Here is a 27971-nt window from a genome sequence, read left to right as displayed (position 1 = left end):
AATTAGTGAGACGAGGAGTTCCAACACATTTTCTGTGAGATTTGAGAAGATTTTTATGGATAGTCCATCAGTACTACAGGATGATTTGCTTTTGATACTATTGCTCGTTTGGATCAGTTCAGATTTATTGATTGGTCTTATAAAGGATAAAAGTAAATAAAAAAGTAAAACAATAAAAGTAAAAGTAGATGCAGAACTAACTGACCCAATCAAAGCAGGCAATGGGATAAGACAGGGAGATTCCCTGAGTCCTCTATTGCTCAACCTGATCATGGATGAAATAATAAAAAAAGTAAGAACAAAAAAAGGTTACCAAATGGGAGAAAAACAACTTAAAATAATCTGCTATGCAGACGGCGCAATACTAATCTCTCAAAGTGAAGACGATTTACAATGTATGCTGCACCAATTTAACATAACCGCTAGAAAATTTAACATGTTAATTTCCCCAAAAAAGACTAAGTGCATGGTTATAACAGCAAATAGAATAAGGTGTAAATTAGAGCTGGAGGGTCAAATAATAGAACAAGTCATATGGAGTTTAAATATCTAGGCATCACACTATCTAGCTACGGAAAGCTCGAAACAGAAGTGGAAGATCAGGTGAATAAAGCAAACAGAGCCGCAGGTTGCCTGAATGAAACAATATGGAGAAATAAAAACATCGGAAAAAAGTGAAAGGCTGAATTTAGAAAACAGTCATCAGACCAATAATGACGTACGCGACAGAAACACGACCTGATACAGAGAGGACAAAAAGAATGCTAGAAACAACAGAGATGAAAACACTTCGAAATATCGATGGTAAGACACGGATAGAGGATAGAGCAAGAAGTACAGATATACGACGGAGATACAAGTTGAACAACATTAATAACTGGATGACAAAAAAAGAAGAGTAGAATGGAATGACCACATAAGCCGAATGACAACAAATATAGTAGTAAGGACGGCGAGAGACGGTTCCCAAATAGGAAGACGATCAGTGGGAAGACCCAGTGCCGGATTAACCAATAGGCAAAGTAGGCAGATGCCTAGGCCTAGGGGCCTCAGCCCCAAAGGGGGCCTCGCAGGGCCCAAAACGAAAAAATAATAATTAGAATTAAATAAAAACTATAAATCATATTATCTTGAAAAATTCAAATATCGCACAATACCATAAAAGTGATGGTGAACATATAAAACTACATTAGAATGCATAATTTTGATCGCATAGAAAGTCTATGTTGTGAGAATAAATCGCTAACGAATGCGCTTTGGTAAAAGGAACAGTACTAGATGGAAATAAGAAAAAATACTCGAGAGTGGAGCCGAAAAACACAAGAAAAATCGGAAGAAAGAAAATATCCTTAAACAAAAGCTAAAAGAGAACCAAAACTTATTTAAACTCAGTTACACACTGAAATCCATAGCTAGTGATGCTGCAACAAATGAAAATGCACGTGATGAAAAAGAAATAACTGAGAGAAACATAACTTCCGTAACTGAAGAATATCTAAACATGCAACGGCAGCTCTATTCCAGTTCTAGAAGTTAAAGAACCAGAAACCGAAACTAAGTTAGACATTCAAGTTAAAGATAAATTGAATATATTTTTACGAGTTGGATTACGGAATACAATAACTGAAGAAGTACGAAAATTTTGAATTGGGAAAGGTCTTTAGAATGTAAAAACCTTGATAGAAGTTTTCAGCATCAAAAGTAAATTTTGTATGCATTACACGATTTTTACACAATCTATGGACATGGTTTTTCAAAAACATATCAGTGGAACAAGAATTAAAATAGATTGGCTAACGTATTTTCCCTCAAATGGAATATCGTATTTTGGGTTTATTCAGACAAGAATCTACAGGTCGAGCAAGTCTCGTAAATTTCACGATTGCGAGCCACGCTTCACGCAACCGTGTTTGCGTACTTGTGTTTCGAGTTGCGTGGTCGTGCAGAGTTATATTTACCAATTCGCGCAATCGTACTTGAGACGCTGTGTCAGGTGAGGTGTTTGAAAATTTGTGTAACTTGATTGCTTGATTCTGTGGTGTGAAGGTGGTTAAACTTTTGTTTTATTTTTTTTTGTTTTGTTTGTTTTTGTTGTTGCGAATATATCGCAGAAAGTTTTTAGATGAAGTAATTGTATGATGAAGATAACACAGAAAATACAAGAGGGCAGCATACTTTGCAAAACAACTGTTACAATTTGAAATCAACAATTTGTTAAGTTGTTGTCTTGCAGAGGAATATTTATAATCAATGCTTGCAGGTAAAAAAAGTGACTTTTTAAAAAATTATATCTTGGAAACTAAAAATTATTTTTATTTATAATTGAAACATGTAAAAGTATAGTACTCTCAAAAAAATTTCAGCCAAAAATATTCATTTTTGTAGAGTTGACTGCAATTTTTCGACAACAGCCCTTTTTTGCCGTGAGCAGCATAACAAGTCCAGTCTCATCTGAAATCAAAGTTTCTTGTAGTTTATACCTCTGGCTAGTGAATCAACAAAGGATTTTTTATTAGATGAGGTCATTTTTGTTTTATAAAAAAAACTACTTTAAAAATGAGAAAAATTGGGGTCAAAAATGTGTTTAAACTTATGTAAAATCTTCAAATTTCATTTTTTTTTAATTCCTTCGTTCATATTCTAGCCAGAGGTATAAACTACAAGAAACTTTTTGATTTCAGATGAGACTAGTTATGCTGCCAACGCAAAAAAACTTAAACTCTACAAAAATGAATATTTTTGGCTGAAACTTTTTTTGAGACTACCTTAAGTACTATACTTTTACATGTTCCAATTATAAATAAAAATAAATTTTAGTTTTCGAGATATAATTTTTTTAAAAAGTCACTTTTTTTACCCACAAGACCCCTTAAAAAAATGTTTGGAAGAATATGTTTGATGGCCAAGATGCATACATATATTTAGAAGGAAAGTTCCTGATTTCTGTAGTATAATACATAATACCGAAGAGGAAGTAGCCCTAAGCGCCGGACTCCACTTGCGATTTGTAGTTGTGAAGATTGAACACATTCTTTCAAATAGAAGTCAATCCATGATTATTTAGTCACAAATGGATTGACTTGTATTTGAAACAATGTGTTCAATCTTCCTGATTACAAATCGCAAGTGGAGTGCGGCGGTAATAACACCAAAATATTCCATATAGGTCCATAGAAGGTACACAGACATTGAAAAATTCCTGGAATATCCCCGAAAACATGTTCCCTGAGAACATCCCAGGAAAATCCTGTGTCAGCATTTTAAACATTACCTGAATGTCTTATTGGAACATTCCATGAATGTCCACGAATGTTCTCTGGACATTCAAAATATATTTTGTAGACATTCCCTGGATATACCAGAAATACAGTGATGAGCGCTCTAATAACCGGCAAAATAGCACAAAAGATGTATTAAGTAGTGAGATAAAAAGACATGAAACTAGTCGAGCTGGGAAATTTAGCGATATTAACTTATACATTTAGATTGTATTGTGTACCACCTTCAGACGTATCAGACGAGTTTGGAAACTACCACTGTCACAGTGACAGTTTTAGTTGACATACTCCTCCGATATGTGTAAAGGTGGGATCAATATAACGTAAATTTAAAGGTTAATTTCGCTAAATTTCCCAGCTCGACTAGTTTCATTTCTTTTTATCTCACAACTAAATATTTTGCCGGTTATTAGGGCACTCATCACTGTACATCCTTGCTGATGTGACAATACCTCCTATCTGTTTTTTCATGAGTTTTGTATGAGAGATGGAAAAACATGTTTTAAGGTCACCTCCTGTGTTCATATGTAAGTTTTGACTTGTTTTGTAGTTCATAGATAGTTTAATTTACTACAAAACAAGTCAAAAAATATCATATGAAAACAGGAGGTGACCCTAAGACAAGTTTTTAGTCTCTCTTACAAAACTCATGAAAAAACAGATAGGATGTATTATTACATCACTGACGATATGTGGCCATACCAAATAATACATCCTTGATAAATATAAACATTTTTATTGAACAAAATCTTTTCATACATTTTTTTAATGCAATTTACTGATATTCCTAAATATTTCAAAAAAATCTGTCACATTTGCTTTGTAAACCTTTCTTTTGCCTTTCGTAGCCACATATTCCGTTTCCTTCCTGGTTTTTTTGTAGACCACTTCTCTCAGCTGATTCTAAAAAAAATAAAATGAATGGTAATTTTTCTATCCTTTACAATTAACAATCAGAAGAAATATTATTTACATATAATGATATGTATAATAATAATAGGTTTGTTCTAGCATCAGTTTGAAACCATCAGCGAATAGTGGACCAGCGCGAGTAGAGGGGATCGCACTGGTGACTGTATTATGTTCTTTTACTGACCAACTGTTTGCTGATGGTTTTTGACTAGTTTGACCGTTTGCTAGAACAAACCTAATAATAATGAATATTTTGTATTTTGACAATGACATCTGATGTGGAAGTCAAAACATTAATAAAATTATTTTTTCAAGTTAACTTTCACATGCGCGTCTTAAAATTTAATACTTATATCATAAATAACTATTAAAACTATCTTAAGAGGAAACAGTATAGATCAACAGGTAGCGAAAATGTGTTCCAAGATTGCGGCTGTAATTTTGAATATTTTTTCAAGATATTTGGCACACATATTCGTAATATAATAAAGAATGGCGGTACAGAGCCAATTTGAAAAATATATTAATATGTGGAAATTACTCTGTAATTAAATGTATTATGGATTAAATGGATTATGGTCATAAATTCTGTATCCCACTTTTAAATAAAATTGGTCTACATGTACCTTCAAGAACCACCCGTTCTGTGACCACCTTCCACGAGGTCATTAACCGCACAAATTATAGTTCAAGTTAATATCTCTCTAAAACTCTTAAATTAGCAAACACATTATCTCCGCAAATTGATTTCTTTGTGAACGACTTTACTGCGTTTTCCACACAATTATATTTATACTTAACTTAATGTTCTAATTTCAAGACTGATTTGTCAACTACTGTTATTGTCTTTGTTCTAGGATAAGTTGTATTTGTCAATTTCAAAATGTTCTAGCTCTCAATTGTTGAATGAGAGCAAGTAAGTTTATTCTTTATTATTGTTTGTTATGTATTTACCAATTTTGTATCTACTAGATCTTATTTTTCTAATTTGTGTGACATTTTAATTGTAAAAAATTTTAATTGTATCATGTACTAATGGACTTCGGTCCGTAAATGAATAATAAATAAATAAATAAATATAAAAAAAAACGAGCTTGTACCGCCATTAAGAAGAACAAAAAAATACACTTTTTTCAAATACAACTTTTTTATCCGATTTTGTGTTATTTTGGAACTACTAAAATTTTTTATTTCATTAGTAGTTCCAAAATTACACAAAATCTAGGCATCGGATAAAAAAGTTTATTTGAAGAAAGTGTATTTTTTTGTTCTTCTTAATGGCGGTACAGGCTCATTTTTTAAATATTGTATAATTACAGAGTAATTTCCACATATTAATATATTTTTCAAATTGGGCTCTGTACCGCCATTCTTTATTATTTTACGAATACGTGTGCCAAATGCCTCGAAAAAATATTCAAAATTACAGTGACAATCTTGGAACACGTTTTGGCTACCTGTTTATCGCTACTGTATTACCTTAAAACATTGCAATTTGCTAAACCAGTATATTTTACTCTACTACTACTCTACTAGCTACCTCATTTTCCACTGTTTCTAAAGACTTGTTTACATGGGTAGAGTTTTGAGGAGAGTAGAGTAGTGGTAGTACTCTACCAAAAATGGCTTGATACCATTCACGTGAGGAGAGTACAAGTATAGTACTGATGCTAGTATAGTGAAACCGATTTTTGTATTTTTAAACACTCTGATTATAAGTGCACCTTAAATTCTTAATTTTTTGCTTAAGCTTGTTTACTCCAAAGCCCCCTTTGCCATTCTTTCGACGATTTCATCCTCCGCAGCTTGCTGCAAACTTTTATTTCTGTAGTATACACTACCTAAATTCCATAAACACTGGTATTCGCCGTATTATAGCTCTACAAGTTTTAAAGTTTCGGTTCTAGTTTACTGAATGGGTAGACGGATTACGGATATGAAATTTATACCAATGAATTCTGTTTCACTTACTGATAATTGTACAATAATTTTTTATTGGGGGCGGGCGTTACTTTTCATGTAATTGCAATTTAAAATATGTCTTATTTTTAAAAATCGCCGCCATTTTCCGCCATTATATACCATGAAACAACAAGAAACGACAGGAATGACAACCGTTTTATAAACGCAAGAAGGAGAATCCTAACAGTGTTGCCATAGTTATATAAAATATGTTTTCTTATGAAAATTACAATTTTTCAATTCTTAAATATGTCATTTTACTTATTCTGACGCATTTTTAACACAAAATGACTGCTTTATTACAAGGGTCAGGTTAGTTCTGGTTAGGTTTCGTTACGTTAGGTTAGATTACATCAAGTTTATTAATATTATAGTGATTTATGATTATATTTTAATAAATAAATTCTGTGGGATTCCCAGAATACACTTTCAAGGTTGGAATGAAATTTTATGTATTTCATGGTTATGTACTGTCACTGATTTCGGGAAACCATGTTGCCATGTGAATGACAAAAGATAATTTCACATGAAAACATCGATTTTTGTCCATTTAAGCGTACCATTGATTTGGAATATTTATGCAAACCTCTAAATTTGGCAACTGTTTTTGAAAAATTGGTAGATGCATGCATTGACGCATTTTTTAAACAGTTTATTGTTAGTTTTTAGTTTGTTAGGTCGGTTGTTTGTGCTGCGCCCTGGATTTGGGCGTTGTCTGTTGCATCATATACAAATTTGTGAAAGTGAAGTTAGTTTATCGGGTGGGTTGTGATTGCGCTCAGCGGTCAAATACCTCCTGCGGTTCTCTCAATATAATACCCGTAAGTTAGGTTTGGACCGAAGGGTTAGGCCTTCCTCCTTTCAGACCGCCTGCGCCCAATTGCAATCTGCCCAGTTTATCGTTAAATAAAGGTGAAGTGAGACTAAATGGTGTGTAGGTGTTACGAAAGTAAATTTAAGTACAATTAAGGTGTGGCTTTAATACCTATATTCACAAAGAAAAGGCCTCTTTCGAAGCTAGTAAACTGCAGGCAGAGGAAATAAATATGTTGGTGGCAACTTTTATTACATTTAAAGCCACGAATTTGGCTTTGGACTCTCAAATTGCATCGATCTATAGCTGTTTTGTAAGTAATTTTTATTAAATTTTTAAATCTTTAAAAGGTTAAAACTGGCAACACTGTCAAATTTGACCTCTCGGCGCCTGTCCGCCATATTGTTTTGAAATATGACAAAAAAAATATTATTTTAACCAATATTACGTATTTTTTCATAATTTGATTGTAAAAATCAGTTATATGTATTATGTTTCAATTATTTATATTTTATTAAGACATTCTATATACTTTTGTATCCTTTTCACGTAAATTTTTTTTGGCTACTATTACATTTTTTGATTTTTTTCAAATATTTCTTGATTTTTGGGCACTTTTACCAGTTTCCCCCAAAGAAAACAGTAAAATGTCTGCTTTTTTCCACTTTTCAGGCTAAGTCCATAAAAAAATTGGCATTTTCAAGGTCTACCCTTAGAGTAAATTTTTACCAAAGTTTCATCTTCGGTGAACTTCATTTTCACTATTTACACAAAACACAATTCCAGCCAGAATGACAGCGCCCCCATGTACTCTCCTACCTACTCTATTCTGCCATAATTGAGCGTGTTCCATGGGTAGAGTGTGCAGCCGAGTAGACATTTTGGCAGTAGTGGTGGTCATAGAGTAGTTACTTTGCCATAGGTTGCTAGTCACTCTACTTTAACTCCAACTATACACTCTACCAGCTATTCTACTGTGCTGAGCATTTTTACAGGTAGAGTTACTCTACTCTATCAAGTACTTGCATCATTACTCTACCCGTGTAAACAAGTCTTAAATCTACTGAATGAAAATCTACTTAATCTTAATCTACTCTTAATGAAAAATGTCTAAAATCATTTACCCACCTAGTATTATTGTAGAATTTAAGACAGTCCAGTGCCTTATAAATAATTTCAATATGAATATTTTTCCCTTTAATTCTCCTTTGATACCACTCCATTTTAGATTTTGGGGAACTTATTTCATTGTGTTTATAGACCATATTTATTGAAGGAACCCAATCTGGAGATTGTTATTATCTATTAAGTCGGCTGGTTTTCCTATAAGATTAAAATGTTAACATCTTCAAAAATCGTTACTGTTGTAATTGTAACTTACCAGATATAAAATGATTACAGCAGACAGGACAGGAAAATTTTCATTTCGCTAGTAAAACCTGTACATTGTATTGCATTTAACCATTGTTGTCTCTCAGATACCTTATTTAGTTCAGTTTAAAAGTGAACTTTATCTTGACTTTATCACATTTCACACTTCAAAACACAACACCAATGAAGCATATTATCTTTCTAAATTAATACTTCCAGAGAAAATGTTAAATTAATCTTTGTACAACACAAAATTACAAAGAAATACAACTAAAATTGTCTAAAACTCATTAAGAACAGATAGAATAAGATTTATCTTTTACACCCAGTAGCCATATTGACATATTGATTTAATTTTGAAAACGATTATATTTAAATTTGGTAAATATAACTCCGTACGACAACGCAACTTGAAACACAAGTACGCAAACACGGTTGCGTGAAGCGTGGCTCGCAATCGTGAAATTTACGAGACTTGCTCGACCTGTAGATTCTTGTTTTATTCAGTCCGTATACAACTTTGTTTCAGCCTCTACCCACCGTTGGGAAGTTATGATCAAATGCTTAAATGAAACTCCACTAATCGATCTCATTCACCACTATCTAGACCTTCAAAGAATAAGCAGCACAAAATGGACTGCAAGGACACATGCAACAAGACCTTTGTATAAAGGTTACAACGCTTTCTAATCTGATCTTCATACTCTTGCTGAAGACTCTAATTAGAAAGCTAAAACAGTTCAAGAAGCTAAGTGTTTGTTGAGAGAAATGTCAAAAAAAGAAACTTTCATAATTAATGAGTTTTGGATAACAATTTTAGAACGTATCAACGCTGTCTTTAAATCATTACAGAGAGAAGATATTGAACCTAAAACTGCAGTTCAGCAAACAAACGCGAGCAAGAAAACTACATTTTGATGATGCTAATTCCAACGAAGTTTTTCTACAGGGTGGAGAAAAGTTAAAGGTTGAAACGAACCTGCCAATTTTGGATAAGCTAATTATTGAGCTGAGCCGTCAGTTGACAGCGTACGAGTCAGTAACTCATTATTGGTATTTTGTGTGTTTTTCCAAAACTGAGTGATACTCAAATAAAGGAATGTGCTTCAAAACTACATGAAAACTATACTAATTATATTGAACCTGAAATTTATGATGAACTATTGCAGTTCAAATATTTTATAGTCCATCTTCAGGACTGATAGCGGAAACAATTTATTCATGATCCATAGTCTTTTTGGGTCCAAATCGAGGTTTCGAAATTTTTCAGTAGCTTGTAAGATTTATCTTACGCTAATGATTACAAATGCAACAGGCGAACATCATTAAAAAAAATGAAAATTATTAAAAACTGTCACCGTTCGACAGTGGCACAAAATAGACAGAACACCTCTCGTAGATGGAGGGGTTGCCTAAGTTGCCTTGGGGCCTCAAGATTCTTAATCCGGGACAGGAAAGACCAAGAAAAAGGTGGAATGACAACCTACTGGAGGCACAGTGAAAAACAGACAGACTCATGTCTACACAAAAAGAAGAAGAAGAATTTCAAGATTTTAATGAGTTATCGGGGCTTATTTCGCGCGAATTATCGCGCATAATTAACAATTAAAAACGACGGCCTAAATAATTGAAATAAGTCCCGATTACTCATCAGAATCTTGAAATTGAATATTTAAACTTCAATTTAGGCACTTGACAACCACAATTTAAACATGAGTTTTCAAGCTTAAAAATGCCTATTTTCTCATTTTTCAAACTTTAAATCCCTTAAAATCCGAAATCTCTCAAATTTTAGGAAAATGACGGATCTTTTTTGTTTCAGATGACCCAAAAATGCTAAAAAAATATTTTCGGGGGCAAAAAACGTAATGTTTTGAATTTGGTAAAAAAAATTGTTAAACAATTTCTGCCCAAAAATTTCGCCCAGCACCCTTCTGATTTGTTTATAGGGAATATTTTTTAACAAGAATCCGCAAATTAACCGAATCAGAACAACCAGACACAGGTAGCATTTAATCCGGACCCCGAAAGTGTCATAAGTTTTCCAAACGAACCCTTAGGGAAACTAATTAATGACCCTTGCTCTATCGTGTTGTCTAGTCTCTGAAGATTCTCTCGCAGTCTTAGTTCTTCACGAGCCTTATCCTTTGCTTGACTTGTTGTCTAGGAGTAACATATTTTTCTCGTGTTCCTGGGGTTCTATCGTTTAGCCATTTATGAAAATCTTTTTCCGTTTAACCATCTCTTGTAGTAGTTAGTCACTGTATTTCTCCAAATATTTATGCTGATGGTTAATACCTTGATTTTTTCTTAGAGCATAAATAGAATAAACACGAGACTTAACTGATCTAATTTTATCAAGGTTCGGAAAATGTTTTTTCACAAATGTGGCTCAATCCCATATAAACATAATAGGCGAGCGGCACACCCCTAATTTGAGGCTTAGAAATCGAAAAAGCGACCATGTTAGGTGAATGGCAAATTTTTGTCATTCTTTATGTTTTCGAGGTCGCTGAATCCGAATATGAAGTTTACTTTCATCCACAATTGGCGGAACATGTTCAAAAATCAAATTTTATACAAAAATGCGAAAAAATCAATGTTGATGATTTTTCATATTTACCTCGCTGTATCTGTGGTCGCGGTAAATATTTTCTTTTGAAAATGTTACTGTGTCATCTTTGAAGTATTTAGATAAAAACGACAGTTTAGCCCAGTCGGGATACCATTTTTCTTGCATTAGGAGCTGCCCCAAATTTTATTTTTCTAATCTTTAGGGGGGGGTCAATAGTAATATAAATTTAAAATCTCGACTGAATTTGACCGTTGCGTTAGTCGCCATCTTGATTTTAAACGAGAACCGTTTTTGTTCAATATCTCCGCCATTTTCAACTTTTCGACAAAAAATATAGAAACTGAATTTCGTTTATTATAATTTTTTGTGCAGTCCATATTTTCCGAGTTATGGGAAAAAAACAGTGACAGTTAAAGCATAATTATTAATTTATTGAATTATCTCGTTTATTATTACTTTTACAACAAATTTTAACCTATACAAAAATGAAGAGAATTAAATTTTGTACAATTTTGATCTCTTTTAATTTTTTAATAAAATCAATATTAAAGGAAGTACGTATGCGGTAAAGGCGCGAGCGTAAGTCCCGATTGATTTTAAAGCAATTGTTTTTGTTCAATATCTTCTCCATTTTCGACTTTTCGACAAAAACTGTAAGGACTGAAATTGTTGCAATTACGATTTACTACAATTTTTCGAGAGAACCAATGGCGGGTCTAAGAGGGGGAATGGAAAAATTCCCCCAACGGGGTCCAAAATTTAAAAAAATTGTTGAAATATTAAAATATGTACATGAAACTTAATTAGCGACAGACAAATTCAACCAATAAAACCAGCTAGTTAATAAAATTAAGTGAACTTAATGCATATAAGTTATTATTTATGCCTTTTATGTACTTAGTTTGGTTGGTGTTTCATTGTAAGTTTCAAAAATTGTATAAAATATAATTCTCTTTATTTTTGTTTATGTACAATTACTCATAAAGTTATAAATGAGACAATTCAATAATTGTGCTTCCCCTCCGCTTCCACTATTTTCCTTCTTATTTCGGAGAATATTAATCGCATAAAAAAATTGTCGAAAAAAAATTGTAGGAAATTGCGTTTCCAACAATTTTAGTTCGTACCGTTTTGTCGAAAAGTTGAAAATGGCGGAGATATTAAGCAACAACGGTTCTCCTTTAAAATCAATATGGCGGCTAATGCAACCGCGGAATTCAATCGAGATTTTAAATTTACACTACTATTGATCTCCCCTAAAGGATGGAATTATAAAATTTGGGGAAGCTCGGAAAAAACATTCAATTCAGTAATTATGCTCCCCACCACTTTTTATTATTTTCCCACTTAACTCGGAAAATATCAACCGCATGAAAAAAATTGTTAAAAAGAAATTGTAGGAAATCAGATTTGGAACAATTTAAGTTGAAAATGGTGTAGATATTGAACAAAAACAATTGCTACAAAATCAATCAGGTCTTACGCTCGCGCCATTATCGCATACATACTACCTTAAATATTAACTTTTGTAAACAAGTGAAAGAAACTAAAATTGTGTAGAATTTAATTCTCTCTATTTTTGTATAGGAACATTTTTATCGTAAAACTAACAATAAACGAGATAATTCAATAATTATGCTCTATTTATATATAACTGTCACTATTTTCCGCTATAACTCGGAAAATTTCGATGGCACGAAAAAATTGTACAAATAGAAATGATAGAAAATTACATTTTCAACAATTTTGGTTGTTATACTTTTTGTCGAAAAGTTGAAAATGGCGGAGATATTGAGCAAAAACGGTTCTCGTTTAAAATCAAGATGGCGGCTAACGCAACGGCGGAATTCAGTCGAGATTTTAAATTTACACTACTATTGACCCCCTAAAGATTAAAAAAAAAATCAAATTTGGGGCAGCTCCTAATGCAAGGTTAGGCCTGTTATTCGTCTAACCCGACTGGACTATTTGTCGAAAATGTTGAAACGAATTAAAAGAGGAGTTGTTAATTTTTAAACATTTTGTCGTCAGATTTCGTTAGTTTCATGTTTACTTAAAAAAGTTGAGTGACAAACTTTTTAGTTTATAACTTTAACCAAAACAGCTATATTTCATGAAGAAGTTTTTGTGGAAAATTTCAAGTGAAAATATGAAATAGGAAAAAGGTTATGTGACTTTATAGATGAGTGGCACTCCCCCAAAAAAAACGCTTATTTCTCGAGATACTGACCACGGTGTGGTGAACAGCTAATTTTGGTCTTATTTTATGTTTTTGATGGTGCTGAAAACGAAAATGAGGTTTATTTTTAAATTTAACTGGGGAAACATTATCAGAATCACAAATTTACCTTAAAAATAAAAAAGATTTTATTCTTTGTATCCTATATTTTAACATAAACTTGATTAAAAAGTTAAATTTTAAATTTTGTCACTCAACTTTTGCGATTAAACCTTGCAATTCAGGAATCTGCACCTTTTATTTTAAACAATCCATAACTTCTATTACAATAAGACAGAAAGATTGAAGCAGGTACCATTGTATTCAGAAAGGTAAGAAATATATAGTATAAAAATTTCAGAAAAAAATATTTAAATGGAACAGAGTTGTAGCAAGTTAAACGCAGAAAAATGTGATTTCATTGTTTTTTATTTTTAGGATAATATAACGATTTTGACAATGTTCCCCCACGTAAAATTCAAAATAAACCTCATTTTCGTATTCAGCACCATCAAAAACATACAGTATGACCAAAATTAGCCATTCACCACAACGTGGTCATCTTACCGCACAGTATCTCGAGAAATAAGCTTTTTTGGGGTGTGCCGTTTGTCTATAAAGTCACATAACTTTTTTCCTGTTACATATTTTGACTTAATCTTTTCCAGAAAACTTCTTCATGAATTATGTTATATTGCTGTGGTAGTTAAAATTATAAACTTAAAAGTTTGTCGCTCAACTTTTTTAAGTAAACATGAAACTAACGAAATCTGACGACAAAATGTTTAAAAATTAACAACTCCTCTTTTAATTTGTTTAAACATTTTTTACAAAGCTCGTTGTTATCTAAATACTTCAAACATGACACAGTAAGTTTTCAAAAGGAAATATTTACAGCGACCAAAGATACAGCGAGGGAAATTTGAACAATAATCAAAATTTATTTTTCGCATTTTTGACTAAAATTTTATTTTTGAACATGTTCCACCTACTCCAGATAAAAATAAACTACATATGCAGATTCAGCGACCTCGTAAACATAAAGAATCATAAAAATTGGTCATTCACCTTAAAGTTGATTTATGTATAACGTAATTTTAGGGGTTGCTGCCGCTCGCCTATAACACAATCTCATTTTATATTATTGATTTCTTTAGAAGCTAAGAATATAAATCTTGTATCTTACAATATTTTCTTTTAGTTATTTATCATTTTTTCTTTCTTAGGAAACTTGGAATTGCTCAGTCCCGAGGAAAGAAAACATTACAGAAAACGAAAAGAGTATGCTCAGATGGACACAGATGAAATGAATGCATACAACACGATGCAAGCACCGCACAGTGGACGAGATGCCGATGATATAATGACTTCTTCGCTCAAAAAATCAAAATCAAAAAAGAAAAGACACGGAGATTCCGAAATGGGCATGGGTGATAGTAGAGAAATGATGATTCCGAAAGAAAAGAAGAAGAGTAAAAAGAAGAGGAGAGATATATCGCCGGCCAATTCGAGTAACAATAAGCGTAAGTAATTTTTAATATTTTTTGTATACTGCTAAGATGTTAAATGATTTTTATGTACCAAAGTTCAGATTTTCTTTATTTTTCTCATGAACAATTTTTTAATGATCTTCATAATAAAATAACATAATATAGGGAAGTCAATAGAGATTTTGACTTCGGAAAAAATCAAACACGATAGAACTTTTTGTAATTTGATTAAGACATGTTTAATAAAAAACATATCAAAAAGTTCTACTCCAGAAGTGGTCGCTTCATTTTTATTAAACAAATGAACTTCGAAATTAGTTGCTTTTTTAAATAACTCCGAAAATATAAATCTTAGAAAAAAAAAAACTAACTTGACCATTGAAAAATTCAGAAAATTTTACAAAAAAAACCCTATATACAGATTTTTCTCAAATTAAAACTATAGCATCTATAATTTTTTATTTATAACGGTAAAGTCACCCTTCTCACAAACATTGGCGCACTGTAAACTAGCGTTCGGCGAAGTGCACGGTTGAGTTATTTTAATATATCTCGTAATTTTTTATCTAATGGATCAGATGAAATTTTACAAATTGGACATGAAAGACGAACTATTAATAGGTCTGGATCCCGCGTATGAAAAAAAAGTTAATTAATAGCAAGCTGAAAATTTGTTAATAGCTTAAGGGTACAGGAACATTTGTTTTAATTGTGGAACAGGTTAAAAATTTGGAACGGTGAGACCACGAAAACGTCACATGTATTTTGTCCGACAGAACTTCTAATTGATTTGTTACCCTTTCATTAAACTCTCATGCAAAAATCAGGCTGCTATTCATCACTAAATGGGAATTATAATGAGTGGAACACGTAGAATATGTCAAATGAAAGGAATTATGACAGGAATTATGACAGGTGATAAATAGCAGTCTGATTTTTGCTTGAGAGTTTAATGAAAGGGTAACAAATCAATTGGAATTTCTGTCGGACAAAATGCATGTGACGTTTTCGTGGTCTGACCGTTCCAAGTTTTTAACTTGTTCCACAGTTAAAACTTCCTCTGTTCCAGTGTTCCCATATATCAAAGTTTGTCCGACTAGACACCCTTAAGCTATTAACAAATTTTCAGCTTGCTATTAATCAACTTTTTTTTCATACGCGGGATCCAAACCTATAAGCTCTCTTATGGTTATAATAAAAAGAGATAAAATGTATGGGCATAAGTACGGTGTGGGCGGAAAGTGAAACTTACATGAATTTTGCTTAAACATTATTTAAAAATGTGTACAACAATTTGTACAACAAATGTGTACAACAATTTTTCCTATAAAGCTCTAAAATTTACAAAACTTACCTTTCAAATACCTTACTAAACAACGTTTCGTTCAAAAAGAATCTCTAGAATTTAATTCAAACGATACGCGACGTCTCAAAAAATATAATGTTTGCAAACTTCGTAGTTTTACAGAATTACTAGCATTTTAAAACGATATTACCAGTGGCGTACTGAGCATGGTTCCGCGAAACCAGGGCCCGGGCCCCGCAGGGGCCCGATCTAAAGCGCTTTTTGCTTCTTTTATTTCTAATATGATGGGGATATTTTGAACTACACAAGTACACACTACGAAATGTAACTGCTTAATAAATTTTAATTTTTGTGTAGGTACTTATTAATAAAAACAAAGAATAACTATTCATCAAAAAATTTTAAATCAAAATTTATTAAAAAACACAGGGAACGCTTTTTTAAGGTTCCTTGCTCGTTTTACCGGCTTGCCGAAGTCCTTGCTTAAAGACTAACCGCCGGTACCTGCCTACACGTGCTAACTCAAACACTTGTATTCTTTATATTAGCACGATCCATGAATAAGTTGTAGGTAAACTACAAAGTTGCAGAAATTCGAAAACTGAGATATTCAATGCAAGTTTTATACGGTGGGTCATAAAAATAATCCCAATACAATAGGCTAGATGCTCGATACTCGTGTTATACAATGTGAGTTTTTATTGGGCGGGTGGGCCCGCATCCCAACTGGAACCAGGGCCCGCTGATCTATCGGTATGCCACTGGATATTACTCAAGTTTAAACAGATGTATCACAATTTTATAAATGTTTTTTTAAAGCTTAGGATGTAATTCTTAAAATTCACTAAATTATTTTACTTTAGAAATAAAACAAACAATTTCTTTTTGAGAAAATTAAGAAAGATAAAAAAATGTAATACAAAAACCGAAAATTTACAACCTTAAAAATGTTTATATAAAGTGATCAATACTTTTTCTGTAAAACTTACCTAAAGTAGTATACATTTAATAATAGGCTTCAACAATAATAAATGTTGAACAAAAAATTTTTTTGTAACGTACATTAATATGTCTGCGTAACTTGGAACCTATTGATAACTATTTTATTATCAGTTTTAGGAAAAAAATTATTTGTTATAAAATACTCTGAATTTTTTAGAATCTAAGATGCAACCATCAGATATCAAATTTTATTAATTTTATACGAGGTATGTCAAAAAATATGAATTTCACTAAAGAGTAAAGTACCTTTATATTTCACAATAACAAAAATTTTTATTAAGAAAAGTTGTTTAGAATTAAATACAATGTTTTAATGTTTAATTACATCCTTCTAATTGAAATTCTATGAACTATAGAGGCACTTAACTGTTAAGCGAAATTCATATTTTTTACAAGCCTCGTATAAAATTGAAAAAGTTTTATATCTGATGGTTGTATCTTAGATTTTCAACCAGGTAGAGCATTTTATGAAGACTAACTTTTTTTCGTAAAATTGTAATAAAATGATGATGGGTATCCGAAATTTAGAAAAAATTGAAAAAATTTTTTTCAATTAGGATGTAATTATTTCTTCTTCCTACTTTATAAATAGAATCAATGCCTGGTTTACTTCGGTTTTTAGCCTCAATTAACATTGTCTGGCCATCTTTTTCTCTGTCTCTTAGAGATTGGTTTGTTATTTTTCGTAAGACTTTCATTTCTGCTTTCTTTGTGTTTTCGCCGTATCTGCTCGTTTCCGCGGTATACGTCATTATCGGCCTTATTGTTGATTTATATATCCTGGTTTTCGTTTCCATTGTGAGGTATTTGTTTCTCCAGATTGTGTTGTTGATCATCCTGTTGCTCTGTTCGCCATATTCACTTGTTTTTGTATTTCTTCTTCCACTTTTCCGTAGCTTGACAGTTTTATTCCCAAGTATTCCGTTTCCTAATGCACTTGTTCTATTATTTTGTTATTTACGACCAATTTACATCGTCTCGGTTCCGCTGATATTACTATCGATTTAGTTTTCTCTGTTGAGATCACCATGTTGTATATGAGAGCCGTGTCTTCGAATTCTTTAATTAATATTTGTAGGTCATCTTCATTTTCGGCTATTATTATGGCATCGTCGGCGTAGCAGATTATCTTTATTTGCTTTTCTCCCATTCTACATCCTCTTCTTTTTTTAAATTTCTTTATGTTGTTCAGATTATTCATTCATCCATTATCAGATTAAATATTAATGGGCTCAGCGAATCTCCTTGTCTAATGCCAGTTTCATACTTGATAGGTTGCGATAGTTTTCCCTTACATCTTACCATAGCTATGTTATCTTTATATATATTCTCAATGGTTTTTCTTAAATCCAGTGATATTCCCTTTTCATATAATAAATATATCGCGTCCCAAATTCCCACTCTATCAAACGCTTTCTTCAAATCTTTCAGGTACATATATGTGCTGGCTTGTTGTAGTCCAGGGACTTTTCTTTTATTTGTCTTATTACAAAAACTGCATCCGTGCATGATCTTCCTGTCCGAAATCCTTGTAATGCAATTATTGTATTATAATTATTGTATATTAAAACATAGTTTCTAATTCCAAACAACTTTTCGTAATAACAATTTTTGATATTTTGTAAATAAAGTTAGTTTACTCTTTAACAAAATTCATATTTTTGACATACTTCGTATAAAATTTATAAAATTTGATAATCTGATGGTTGAGTTTTAGATTTTAGACTATGCAAAGCATTTTATGAAAAATAACTTTTTTTCGTAAAATTGATAATAAAAAACTTCCCATGTGGTTCCTAGCTACGCAGACATAGGCACCTACTGTATAAGAGCTTCTGTATAAGAATTTTCAAATTGTAATGCCATATTCGGATTTAGCATAGTCAAAAACAAAATAGAAACATAGGTATTTGATCAAAGTAAAATGATGTTTTCAACGATATTTTTAAAATTATGTATACAAAACAATTGTTATTGTTTAAACAATTAATAAACTAAAAAACTAAGTTTTCAATCTAATAGCACATAAAACAACATCAAAAAATGCTATTCTACATCCTACCAGATTGAAAACAATGGGAAGCTTCTCGGGTAACACCTCCGATGCTTCTACAATCTGCAAGCCATAACGGATGCTGAGACTAAGGAAGATGAGGGAATTTTACAATTTATAATTCACATCCCATCTGCTCAGCGCGGTAAAGTTCCAACGAGAATGGTTCCCTTCGTACTCCAATCAGAGTAATGTAAATCAAAAATGAATAACCATTTTCAATTTCGTTGCAACACGAAACTACAGCCGCATCATTATTCCAGTTCAATCAGAGAGTGCAGCAAGCATCTCTACCGGTTTCGAAACTTATTAGTCTCTCATCAGGAGGCACATATGCTGCTCTCTCTGACACAACTAGGACAAACCCGGAGTGTAGTCACGGATTGCAACGAACGAAATGGCAAGGATGCCCTAGCCGCAACTGCTATCAAAAACTAAGTTTTCAATCTAATAGCACATAAAACAATATCAAAAAATGCTATTCTACATCCTACCAGATTGAAAACAATGGGAACCTTCTCTGGTTACACCTCCGAGGATTCTACAATTTGCAAGCCATAACGGATGCTGAGACTAAGGAAGATGAGGGAATTTTACAATTTATAATTCACGTCCCATCTGCTCAGCGCGGTAGAGTTCCAGCGAGAATGGTTCCCTTCGTACTCCAATTAGAGAAATGTAAATCAAAAATGAATAACCATTTTCAATTTCGTTGCAACACGAAACTACAGCCAACAGGTTGCAACAAAATTGAAAATGGTTATTCATTTTTAATTAATAAACTATTAGCGGCAAAATCTGTAAGTAGAGCTTTTTACTTTAACATGAATATCAACCAACAAAAAAGCTTTAGAAAAATATAAGCTTGTTTGAATTTTTCCGAAACAACGCAAATTTTCATTCTACATTGACTCCCCTAATATTAGAAAGCAAGTTTAGTCGTAATGTCTTAAATTTCATTTTAATTTGTTCAATACCACAATAAATCAACCGACGATCTTGGTAATATTAATTTAAAAACAGTATCCATATTTTCGGACACAACTGATTTTTAACGACCTTCATGAAATTATTCAACCCAATTCTTTAAAAGTTTAAAATGAAGAAAACTAGATAGCTGACACAAAATTCTCAAAAATCGAAACAAAATATTATGGAGGCTTCGATGGCGAATAAGGTGATCTGCGAATTAAAGTTTGCTAAAACTTGTTGGACGATCTTGGAATAACCTTTTATTCCGACAGTACATCTACAGTTTACCCTGTAAAATATCATATCTTACTCTTGCACTCTTTAAGTAGAGAAAAGACGTTAAAATAAATAAAAGCATATGGTTGCATATCCTGATAATTCGTGTTCCATCATTATTCTACACGTGTTTCGACGTTTTATGTCTCATCAGTAAGACTTGTTGTGTTAGCTCGAATTGAAATTGAATACTGTTTACTTATATGGCTGTTATAGTAACATAACATGTTCTCAAGGAACCAATGAAAGAGACGAGATAACATTAGAATGTGTAAGAAAGAGAGTGGTTCCAAAGAAATGATAAGATATTTAGGTACAATCCTGAGTCAAAACGGAAGGTGGGGAGAGCACGTGAAGACGGTGACTCAAAGAGCTGCGGTAAGATCCGATGCACTGGAAGAGATTGTTTCCAATATCGAAGAGCCCAAATATGAAAGGAAGAGGGCCCGTCATTCTGTTGCTCAATCGATCGTCCTCTAGACGACACCTAACTAGGGTCCGGCAGTTTTAAAAAATGCAGCTCACCCGAGCAGATTGGAAGAGTCTGTTGAGAGTGTTATGTGCATACAGAACAGCGTCTGCTGAGGCTCTTGTGGTTGCGGGTGTATTCCGATGCACGTACTAGTGAAGGAACGGAGAAGGGTATATAAAAGAAGAAATGAACACATAGCAAGAGAACATTTAAAAAAAGAATAAAGGGACAAATACATGTAAGGGGGCTGGGACTAGATGAGAAGAGTGGCGCAGTGGACGAAGTCACTGATTCCTAATCTGAGAAGATGTATGGAATGACTGGATTACTTACTGACACGGAAGGATGGTAGGGCCGGTAATTCATGGTTGAAGAAGGTATTTTCTTACCAGAAAATAGACGGAGACCTATCTGCCATAGAGCAGGTATTTAGGTCTCTGGCATTGATGCGTGCGGTCTCGGATATCATCGTGGCCACGCTGAAGGAGTCCTGCGTAACTGAGGCTAGAAGATGGTTCTGCCCAGCTTCTAGGGTCGAGAGGTATGTTTCGAACATTTTTATTTATCCCTCCCCCTCATCAACGCGAAAAAATAAAAAAAGGCTAAGTTAACCATTTGCTCAATTATTTCAGGTATCCACAAACCTCAATATGTTATCATCTAAAAAAAATTATAAATGTACTCACAAATAATAAAAAATCGTCAAAAATAGTGCATTGCTATATATTATGTGATTAAGGTTTAAATTTACTCTGATAAAAAATCTTTCATATTTATATATTTTGATGCCAGTACCATTCCAATCAAAATTTAACATTACATCGATAGCTAAATATTAAATTCGCAGTTATTTCTCTATAATTGTTTTCACTGGACCTTGCACAAACGTTTTATAGACCGATCAAATAAAATTACAATACATGTAAATCAAAATGTAATTCCGTACAGGTTGGAATAAATTTTTTATCAAAGTTTAAGTCCAAACAAAAGATATTTTCAAGAAAGAAAGTATATGATTCATATGGGGGGATCATTTTTTAAATAATTAAAAATGGGTAATTTTTGCACAAAATTTACTTTTTTAACTGCTGCGGTAATTCGTGTTTTTATTAAGGATTTTACAATTTTTTTTCTGCAAAGATGAAGATACAGTCATTTATATGAGACTTACTAAATTAAATTTGACCCTTAATTTATTTAAAATAATTGTAAATCAAAATTGAAAAACAAATTTCCAAAAAAATATTATTTGCAATATAAATAAGCTCTATAAACTATTTTGTTTTGCAGAAAAAATTGCGCTATAATATCACTATAAATTGACAAAACAATTGGTCGATAAATATTGAGTAGTTTATGAGATATTTAATTTGTTTATAAAAAATTACCATTTTTTCAATTGCAAAAACGTGGTTGTTGCCGATAGGGTATACAAGTTTTTTAAACTAACTAACATAAAGACCGAAATTAAAATCAATTATAATATATAAATAAACTTGTGTTTTTGCCTGATGTGGTATTCCCACTGACCAGTGGTCATTCCTTATAATAAAGTATGTAGAATAAGTAGGATAGAAAATGTTAAGAAGATAGGTATAGAAAAATATATTGTAAAATAAATGAGCAAAATTTGTGAATCGGCGAATGAGCCTTGAAGGGCCCGTAGGCATACAACTCCAAAGAAAAAAAAAGGTCTCATTTGTTTTAATTTTATGTATATTTTCGATAAATGTATTGACAAATTAAAATTTCAATTAGACACCCTTCCAAAATGGCGTTTGAAAATTGGTGTAATTTGTTTGAAACTTATTTTTTTTAATAACATCGCCGGGATTAAAAATCTTGAAATTATTTTTCGATATTCGTATTCTTGGTAATTTTTGACATATCCACAAAAGAATAAAAATTTTCTAAAAGCATTTTTGGCCGAGATAGCTGTTCCCAGTTTAAAAATTCATAATTTGTTTATTTATCAATATTGAATTTAAAAGTATGTACATATGTACGTGACTGCATCTATTAACCTTATTACTTAACGATGTCATTTATACACATATCAAAATTGTAGAATATTTTGAAAAAAATGATGATTTTCACAGCATGAAAACTTTTTGTCTGAAAATTGACGGAGGAATAGTTTTCAATATCTTTGTTAATAATGGGCCAATTTCAATGTTTTCTTTTAATTTGGGGTAGCATATAAAAATAATAGCATCTGCATGACCCTTTTTGCCATAAATAATCAATAATTAGTTATAAACAATTTTTTCTCTAGTATTGTGATAAACAAAAGTTGGCACCAAAGATAATTACAAAGGAGTATTAAAACAATTTTTTATTTTAAAAATTTAACAAAATAGTAAATTTTTCTTAAAGAATCATCAAAACTTTTTTCTTTGTACAAATGATTGGCAAAATCTCGCAAAGATAATGTGAATACAAAATATAATATATAAAAAAATGGAAGACAAATACCTCTATATAAATATATGTGTATAAGTGAATAAAAATTAACAAATAAGTATATATACCCTATTCCACGAACATACGCCTGTTTTGGATTACTTCAACAACGAATATTTTACTGTGCCAAATAAGAAGAATGAAAGTAAATTGCAAATTACATTGTTGTTTATTGGAATAATTATTAGTGCCATTTACTTTCGTACTTCTTATGTCGCACAGTAAAATATTCGTTGTCGAAGTAATCCAAAACAGGCGTATGTTCGTGGAATGGTCCATACACAATTTTTCGTGTATTACCTGTTAAAAAGATTATAAAATTAAAAAATGTAAAATATATAAATATACAGTGAGCACGTAAAGGTTGGAATCAATTCATTTTCTCGAAAATGGACAATTTTGGAAAAAAAATCCCGAAACCGGTCAATTTTTATTTTTAAATTACCACTTTTTGGCATAATATATATCATACTAGTGACGTTACCCGTCTGGGCGTGATGACGTCATCGATGATTTTTTTAAATGAGAATGGGGGTCGTGTGGTAGCTCATTTGAAAGGGAATTCAATCCTCTATTCAGTAGTATAAACATTAATATAATTATTTATACAGGGTGTCCAAAAAAAAAATGTTTGCATTAAATTTATTGACATAAAAAGAAGAATGTATGTAATTTATTTACTTCAAAATACATTTTACTGCTCTCATAAACAGAAAAAAATGTTTATTTGAAAAATAATCATCGCTTTTCGCTTAAATTAAATGTTCAAACTATCAAGAGGCAGGTGGGTGGCTGCATTAATATTGAATTTAAGCAAAAACAATATTTATTTGTTAAATAAACATTTTTTTCTGATTTCTGAGAGCAGTAAAATGTATTTTAAATTCAATAAATTACATATAATCCTCTTTTTATGTCAATAAATTTAATTAAAAAAAATGTTTTTTGACACCCTGTATAAATAATTATGTTAATGTTTATACTACTGAATAGAGAATTGAATTACCTTTCAAATGAGCCATCACACGACACCTATTCTCATTTAAAAAAATCATCGTTGACGTCATCTCGCACAGATGGGTGACGTCACTAATATAATATATATTTGCCAAAAAGTCGTAATTTAAAAATAAAATTTGACCCGTTTCGGGATTTTTTTCCAAAATCGTCCATTCTCGAGAAAATTAATGTATTCCAACCTTTACGTGCTCACAATATAGTTTAATATTGTACAAAGCTAAAAGTCTTTAACAACTTTTTAATGCTAATTCAGTATTATTTTGTTAATTTTTTTATAAAAAATCTTTTGTGTCAATTTTTTTTATCACATCTAGAGAAAAAAAATTGAAAAAAAAAATGTTTATAACAAATTAACGAATATTTATTGTTAAAAGTGTCATTTAGATGTTACTATTTTTATAAGCTAACATAAAATTAAAAAAAAAACATTGAAATTGGTCCATTATTAACGAAGGTATTGCAAAGTACTAGTGCACCACTCTTCATGCAAAAAGTTTTCAGTTAAGGTCGCTACGAAAATCATTATTTTTAAAAATATTCTAAAATTTTAACTATATGTATAAATGACATTGTTAAGTAGTAGGGTTGATAGATGTACTCACGAACTTTAAAATGTAAATATTGATAAATAAACAAATTATGAATTTTTAAACTTGGAAAAGCTATCCCGGCAAAAAATGGATCTAGATTTTTTTTCTTTTGTAAATATGTCAAAAACTACCAGAAACACGATTATCGAAAAAAAATTTAAAATTTTTAATCCGGGTGATGTTATTAAAAAAACAAGTTTTAAACAAAATACACCAATTTTCAAACGTAATTTTGAAGTGATGTTTAATTAAAATTTTAATTTGTCAATACATTTATCGAAAACATACATTAAATAAAATAAAATGAGACCTTAAAAACTTGTACACTCTATCGGTAACAGTCGCGTTTTTGCAATTGAAAAAATGGTAATTTTTTATAAACAAATTAAATCTCTTATAAACTGCTCAATATTTATCAACCATTTTTTTTTTGTCAATTTATAGTGATATTATAGCGCAACTTTTTCTGCAAAACAAAATATTTTATAGTGCTTATTTATATTGTAAATAATATTTTTTTTAAATTTGTTTTTTAATTTTGATTTAAAATTATTTAAATAAATTACGGGTCAAATTTAATTTAGTAAGTCTCATATAAAAGACTGTTTCTTCATCTTTGCAGAAAAAAATTGTAGAATCCTTAATAAAAACAAGAATTGCCGCAGCAGTTAAAAAAGTAAATTTTGTGCAAAAATTACCAATTTTTAATTATTTAAACAATGATCCCCTCATACCTATGAATCATAATATACTTTCTTGAAAATTTCTTTTGTCTTGACCTAAACTTTAATAAAAAATTTATTCCAACCTGTACGGAATTATATTTTGATTTTATTTTATTTTATTGGGCTATTATGAATGTTTGGATTATGTATTTAACTTTTTGTTGGACTAAAGTATTGTTATGTTTTAGGAAAACACAAAAAACGAGAAGAAGAATATGACCTTCGCAATGATATAGCCGTAGCCTTGGAAGAACTTCAAGATGACGTATTCGAAAATAACCCCGAATTTAATTCCAGACCAGAGAAAATGAAGAAAAGTCCTAGAAAATCAGATAAGCTATATGTACAGAAGAAAAATAAGTTCGAAGTTACATCTAGATCGAATACATTATTAAATCGTCCACCATCATTGGACAATATGGACGATAACTTTGGCAAAAAGTAAGTTCTGGCTCAAATAATAAATTCGCCACAATTTCGATGGTAGTAATGTGAATTTGTATTTATGTATATATTAATAAGTAGTAAAAATAATAACATTAATATCACATCATTGATATTTTTCTTACATTTTAATATAGGTATGACACCTGAATAAACATCGTTTGAAAGTTCTCGTATCATGCGTATCATTCAATATGTTTTCTGCTTCTTTCTCTTTTTATTGGCTTGATTCAATATGTGTTTATAGATTTATATACTTTCACGAAGTTTCAAAATGCGGTATGTTCAGTATGTTCAATATTAATGGCGTCAGTGTAAAAAAGTCTTCTTCTTTTTCTTCTTTTTGTGTAGACATTCTCCGTTTTTTCGATGTACCTACCTACTTATAGTAAATTGTGGTTGCATGCTTTTCATGGGCTTCCCACCGATCCACTTATTATTGGGGATCTCTCGTCGTCTTTACCACTCTATTTGTTGTCATTCAGCTTATGTGGTCATTACGTTCTACTCTTCTGTTTCTTACCCAGTTCTTAATGTTCTCCACCTTGCATTTCCGTTGTACCGGGTGTCCCAATAAGAATGGCTCTCGGCCATATCTCAGGAACCCTTTATAGTACAGCTTTCAGAAAAAAATATTTATAACAAAAGTTGCCTCGGGAAAAGCCTGGAAATTATTTTCATAATTGTAGGTTCACCGCTAGAGGGCGCAATTGAATATCAAAAATTAAAAAATCAAAATTTTACAGAATATGTCTAATGAAAGGGCACTGGAAATCCGATCATCGTGTTCTTCATAAAATTTTGCGCATATTTGATTTCACAAGTTTAAGTCTACCTTTGCAAATAAGAGGTGGGGGTGAGTGGGAACCTTGTTACGAAAAAATGGCTGTAAGTCCGGTTCTGCTAAATCTAATTTTGCAAACTTGGTCTTGTTGAAAACAGCTCTTTTTCGTCAATGTAAGAGTTATAATTTCGAAACAGCCTATTAAGTAGTATGCCAGCTAGGAGGCGTTATTTAATTATTTTCATAAATCTAGTTTTATTTGTAAAATATTAAATACAAGTATGCATTTTTAATCCTGTGCTACAAAATTAGATCTAATTAGCAACAGAATAGCGAAAACCGCATGTCGATACCTTTTTTCTATCTCGATATATCTTAACAAACGTGTAAATTTTAAACATAACTGTTACTGTCACCGATAAACGAAGTTAAGGAAAGGTAGTGTGCTGTGGAAAAAACAAAGAAACATTTTTTTGATGTCAACGTGTATTAATTAAAACAACAATAGGACAAACAACACTATAAAATATAAAAAAGAAATGAAAACAACTACTTAGTGACCACTTAATTGTTCAAGTTATGGCCGATAATTTTCGATGCAAGTATTTACTCTTTGAGGGTATATTGAACAGCAGTCTCAATTTCTGCTCTCGCAATGCTTTGCATGGCGTTTCCTACTCTCTGGATCATGTTTTTTCGAGTAGTGGGCCTAGCGGCAAAAACAAGGTCTTTAATCCGCCCCCATAAATAAAAGTCTAAAACAGTTAAATCTGGTGTTCTGGCTAGCCGAAAAATAGGCTTTCACGTCCTATCCATCTATCAGCGAATGACTCATCTAAAAAATCTCTTACTACTCTGGAAAAATGCGCGGGACAACCATCGTGCTGAAACAACATAGATCTACGAACTGCTAGCGGTACATCTTCCAGAAGAAGAGGCAATTCATTCCTTAAAAAAATTAGATATCCTTCACCAATAATAGCATTATCGAAAAGAAAGGGTCCAATTATCTGACTATCACTTGATTTAACTGTTTGGTGAGGGGACGGTTTGGTATTTCACTTTTATTTAGGTATGCGGACGGATTAAAGACCTTGTTTTTTCAGCTAGGCCTATTCGAGAAAGAATGATCCAGAGAATACGAAACACCATTCAAAGCATTTCGAGAGCAGAAATTAAGACTGCTGTTTAATCTACTCTTAAAAGAGTAAATACTTGAATCAAAAATGATGGGCAATAACTTG

The 27971-nt window shown here is 31.7% G+C and overlaps 1 protein-coding gene and 2 long non-coding RNA genes across 3 annotated transcripts in view; 2 read left to right on the top strand and 1 right to left on the bottom strand.

The window, feature by feature from the left end:
* LOC114328096 (uncharacterized) overlaps positions 1 to 27971 on the top strand; it is a 77503-nt gene that overhangs the window by 17722 nt on the left and 31810 nt on the right. The window contains exons 2-3 of the mRNA XM_050645740.1: positions 14357 to 14653; positions 25688 to 25940. Of these exons, the coding sequence (XP_050501697.1) occupies positions 14357 to 14653; positions 25688 to 25940 (550 nt within the window). The remainder of the gene's footprint in view (positions 1 to 14356; positions 14654 to 25687; positions 25941 to 27971) is intronic.
* LOC126881462 (uncharacterized) lies at positions 3869 to 8579 on the bottom strand. The gene is made up of 3 exons (XR_007696865.1): positions 8348 to 8579; positions 8095 to 8289; positions 3869 to 4181 (listed from the first exon to the last, which is right to left on the bottom strand). It is a non-coding gene; the product is annotated as an uncharacterized LOC126881462 (long non-coding RNA).
* Positions 6094 to 7280, top strand: LOC126881461 (uncharacterized). The gene is made up of 2 exons (XR_007696864.1): positions 6094 to 6913; positions 6983 to 7280. It is a non-coding gene; the product is annotated as an uncharacterized LOC126881461 (long non-coding RNA).

The sequence above is a fragment of the Diabrotica virgifera genome, chromosome 3 (assembly GCF_917563875.1).
Source record: "Diabrotica virgifera virgifera chromosome 3, PGI_DIABVI_V3a".
Lineage (NCBI taxonomy): Eukaryota > Metazoa > Arthropoda > Insecta > Coleoptera > Chrysomelidae > Diabrotica > Diabrotica virgifera.
Note: the sequence above shows the minus strand (reverse complement) of the source record. Positions and strands in the feature narration are given on the sequence as shown.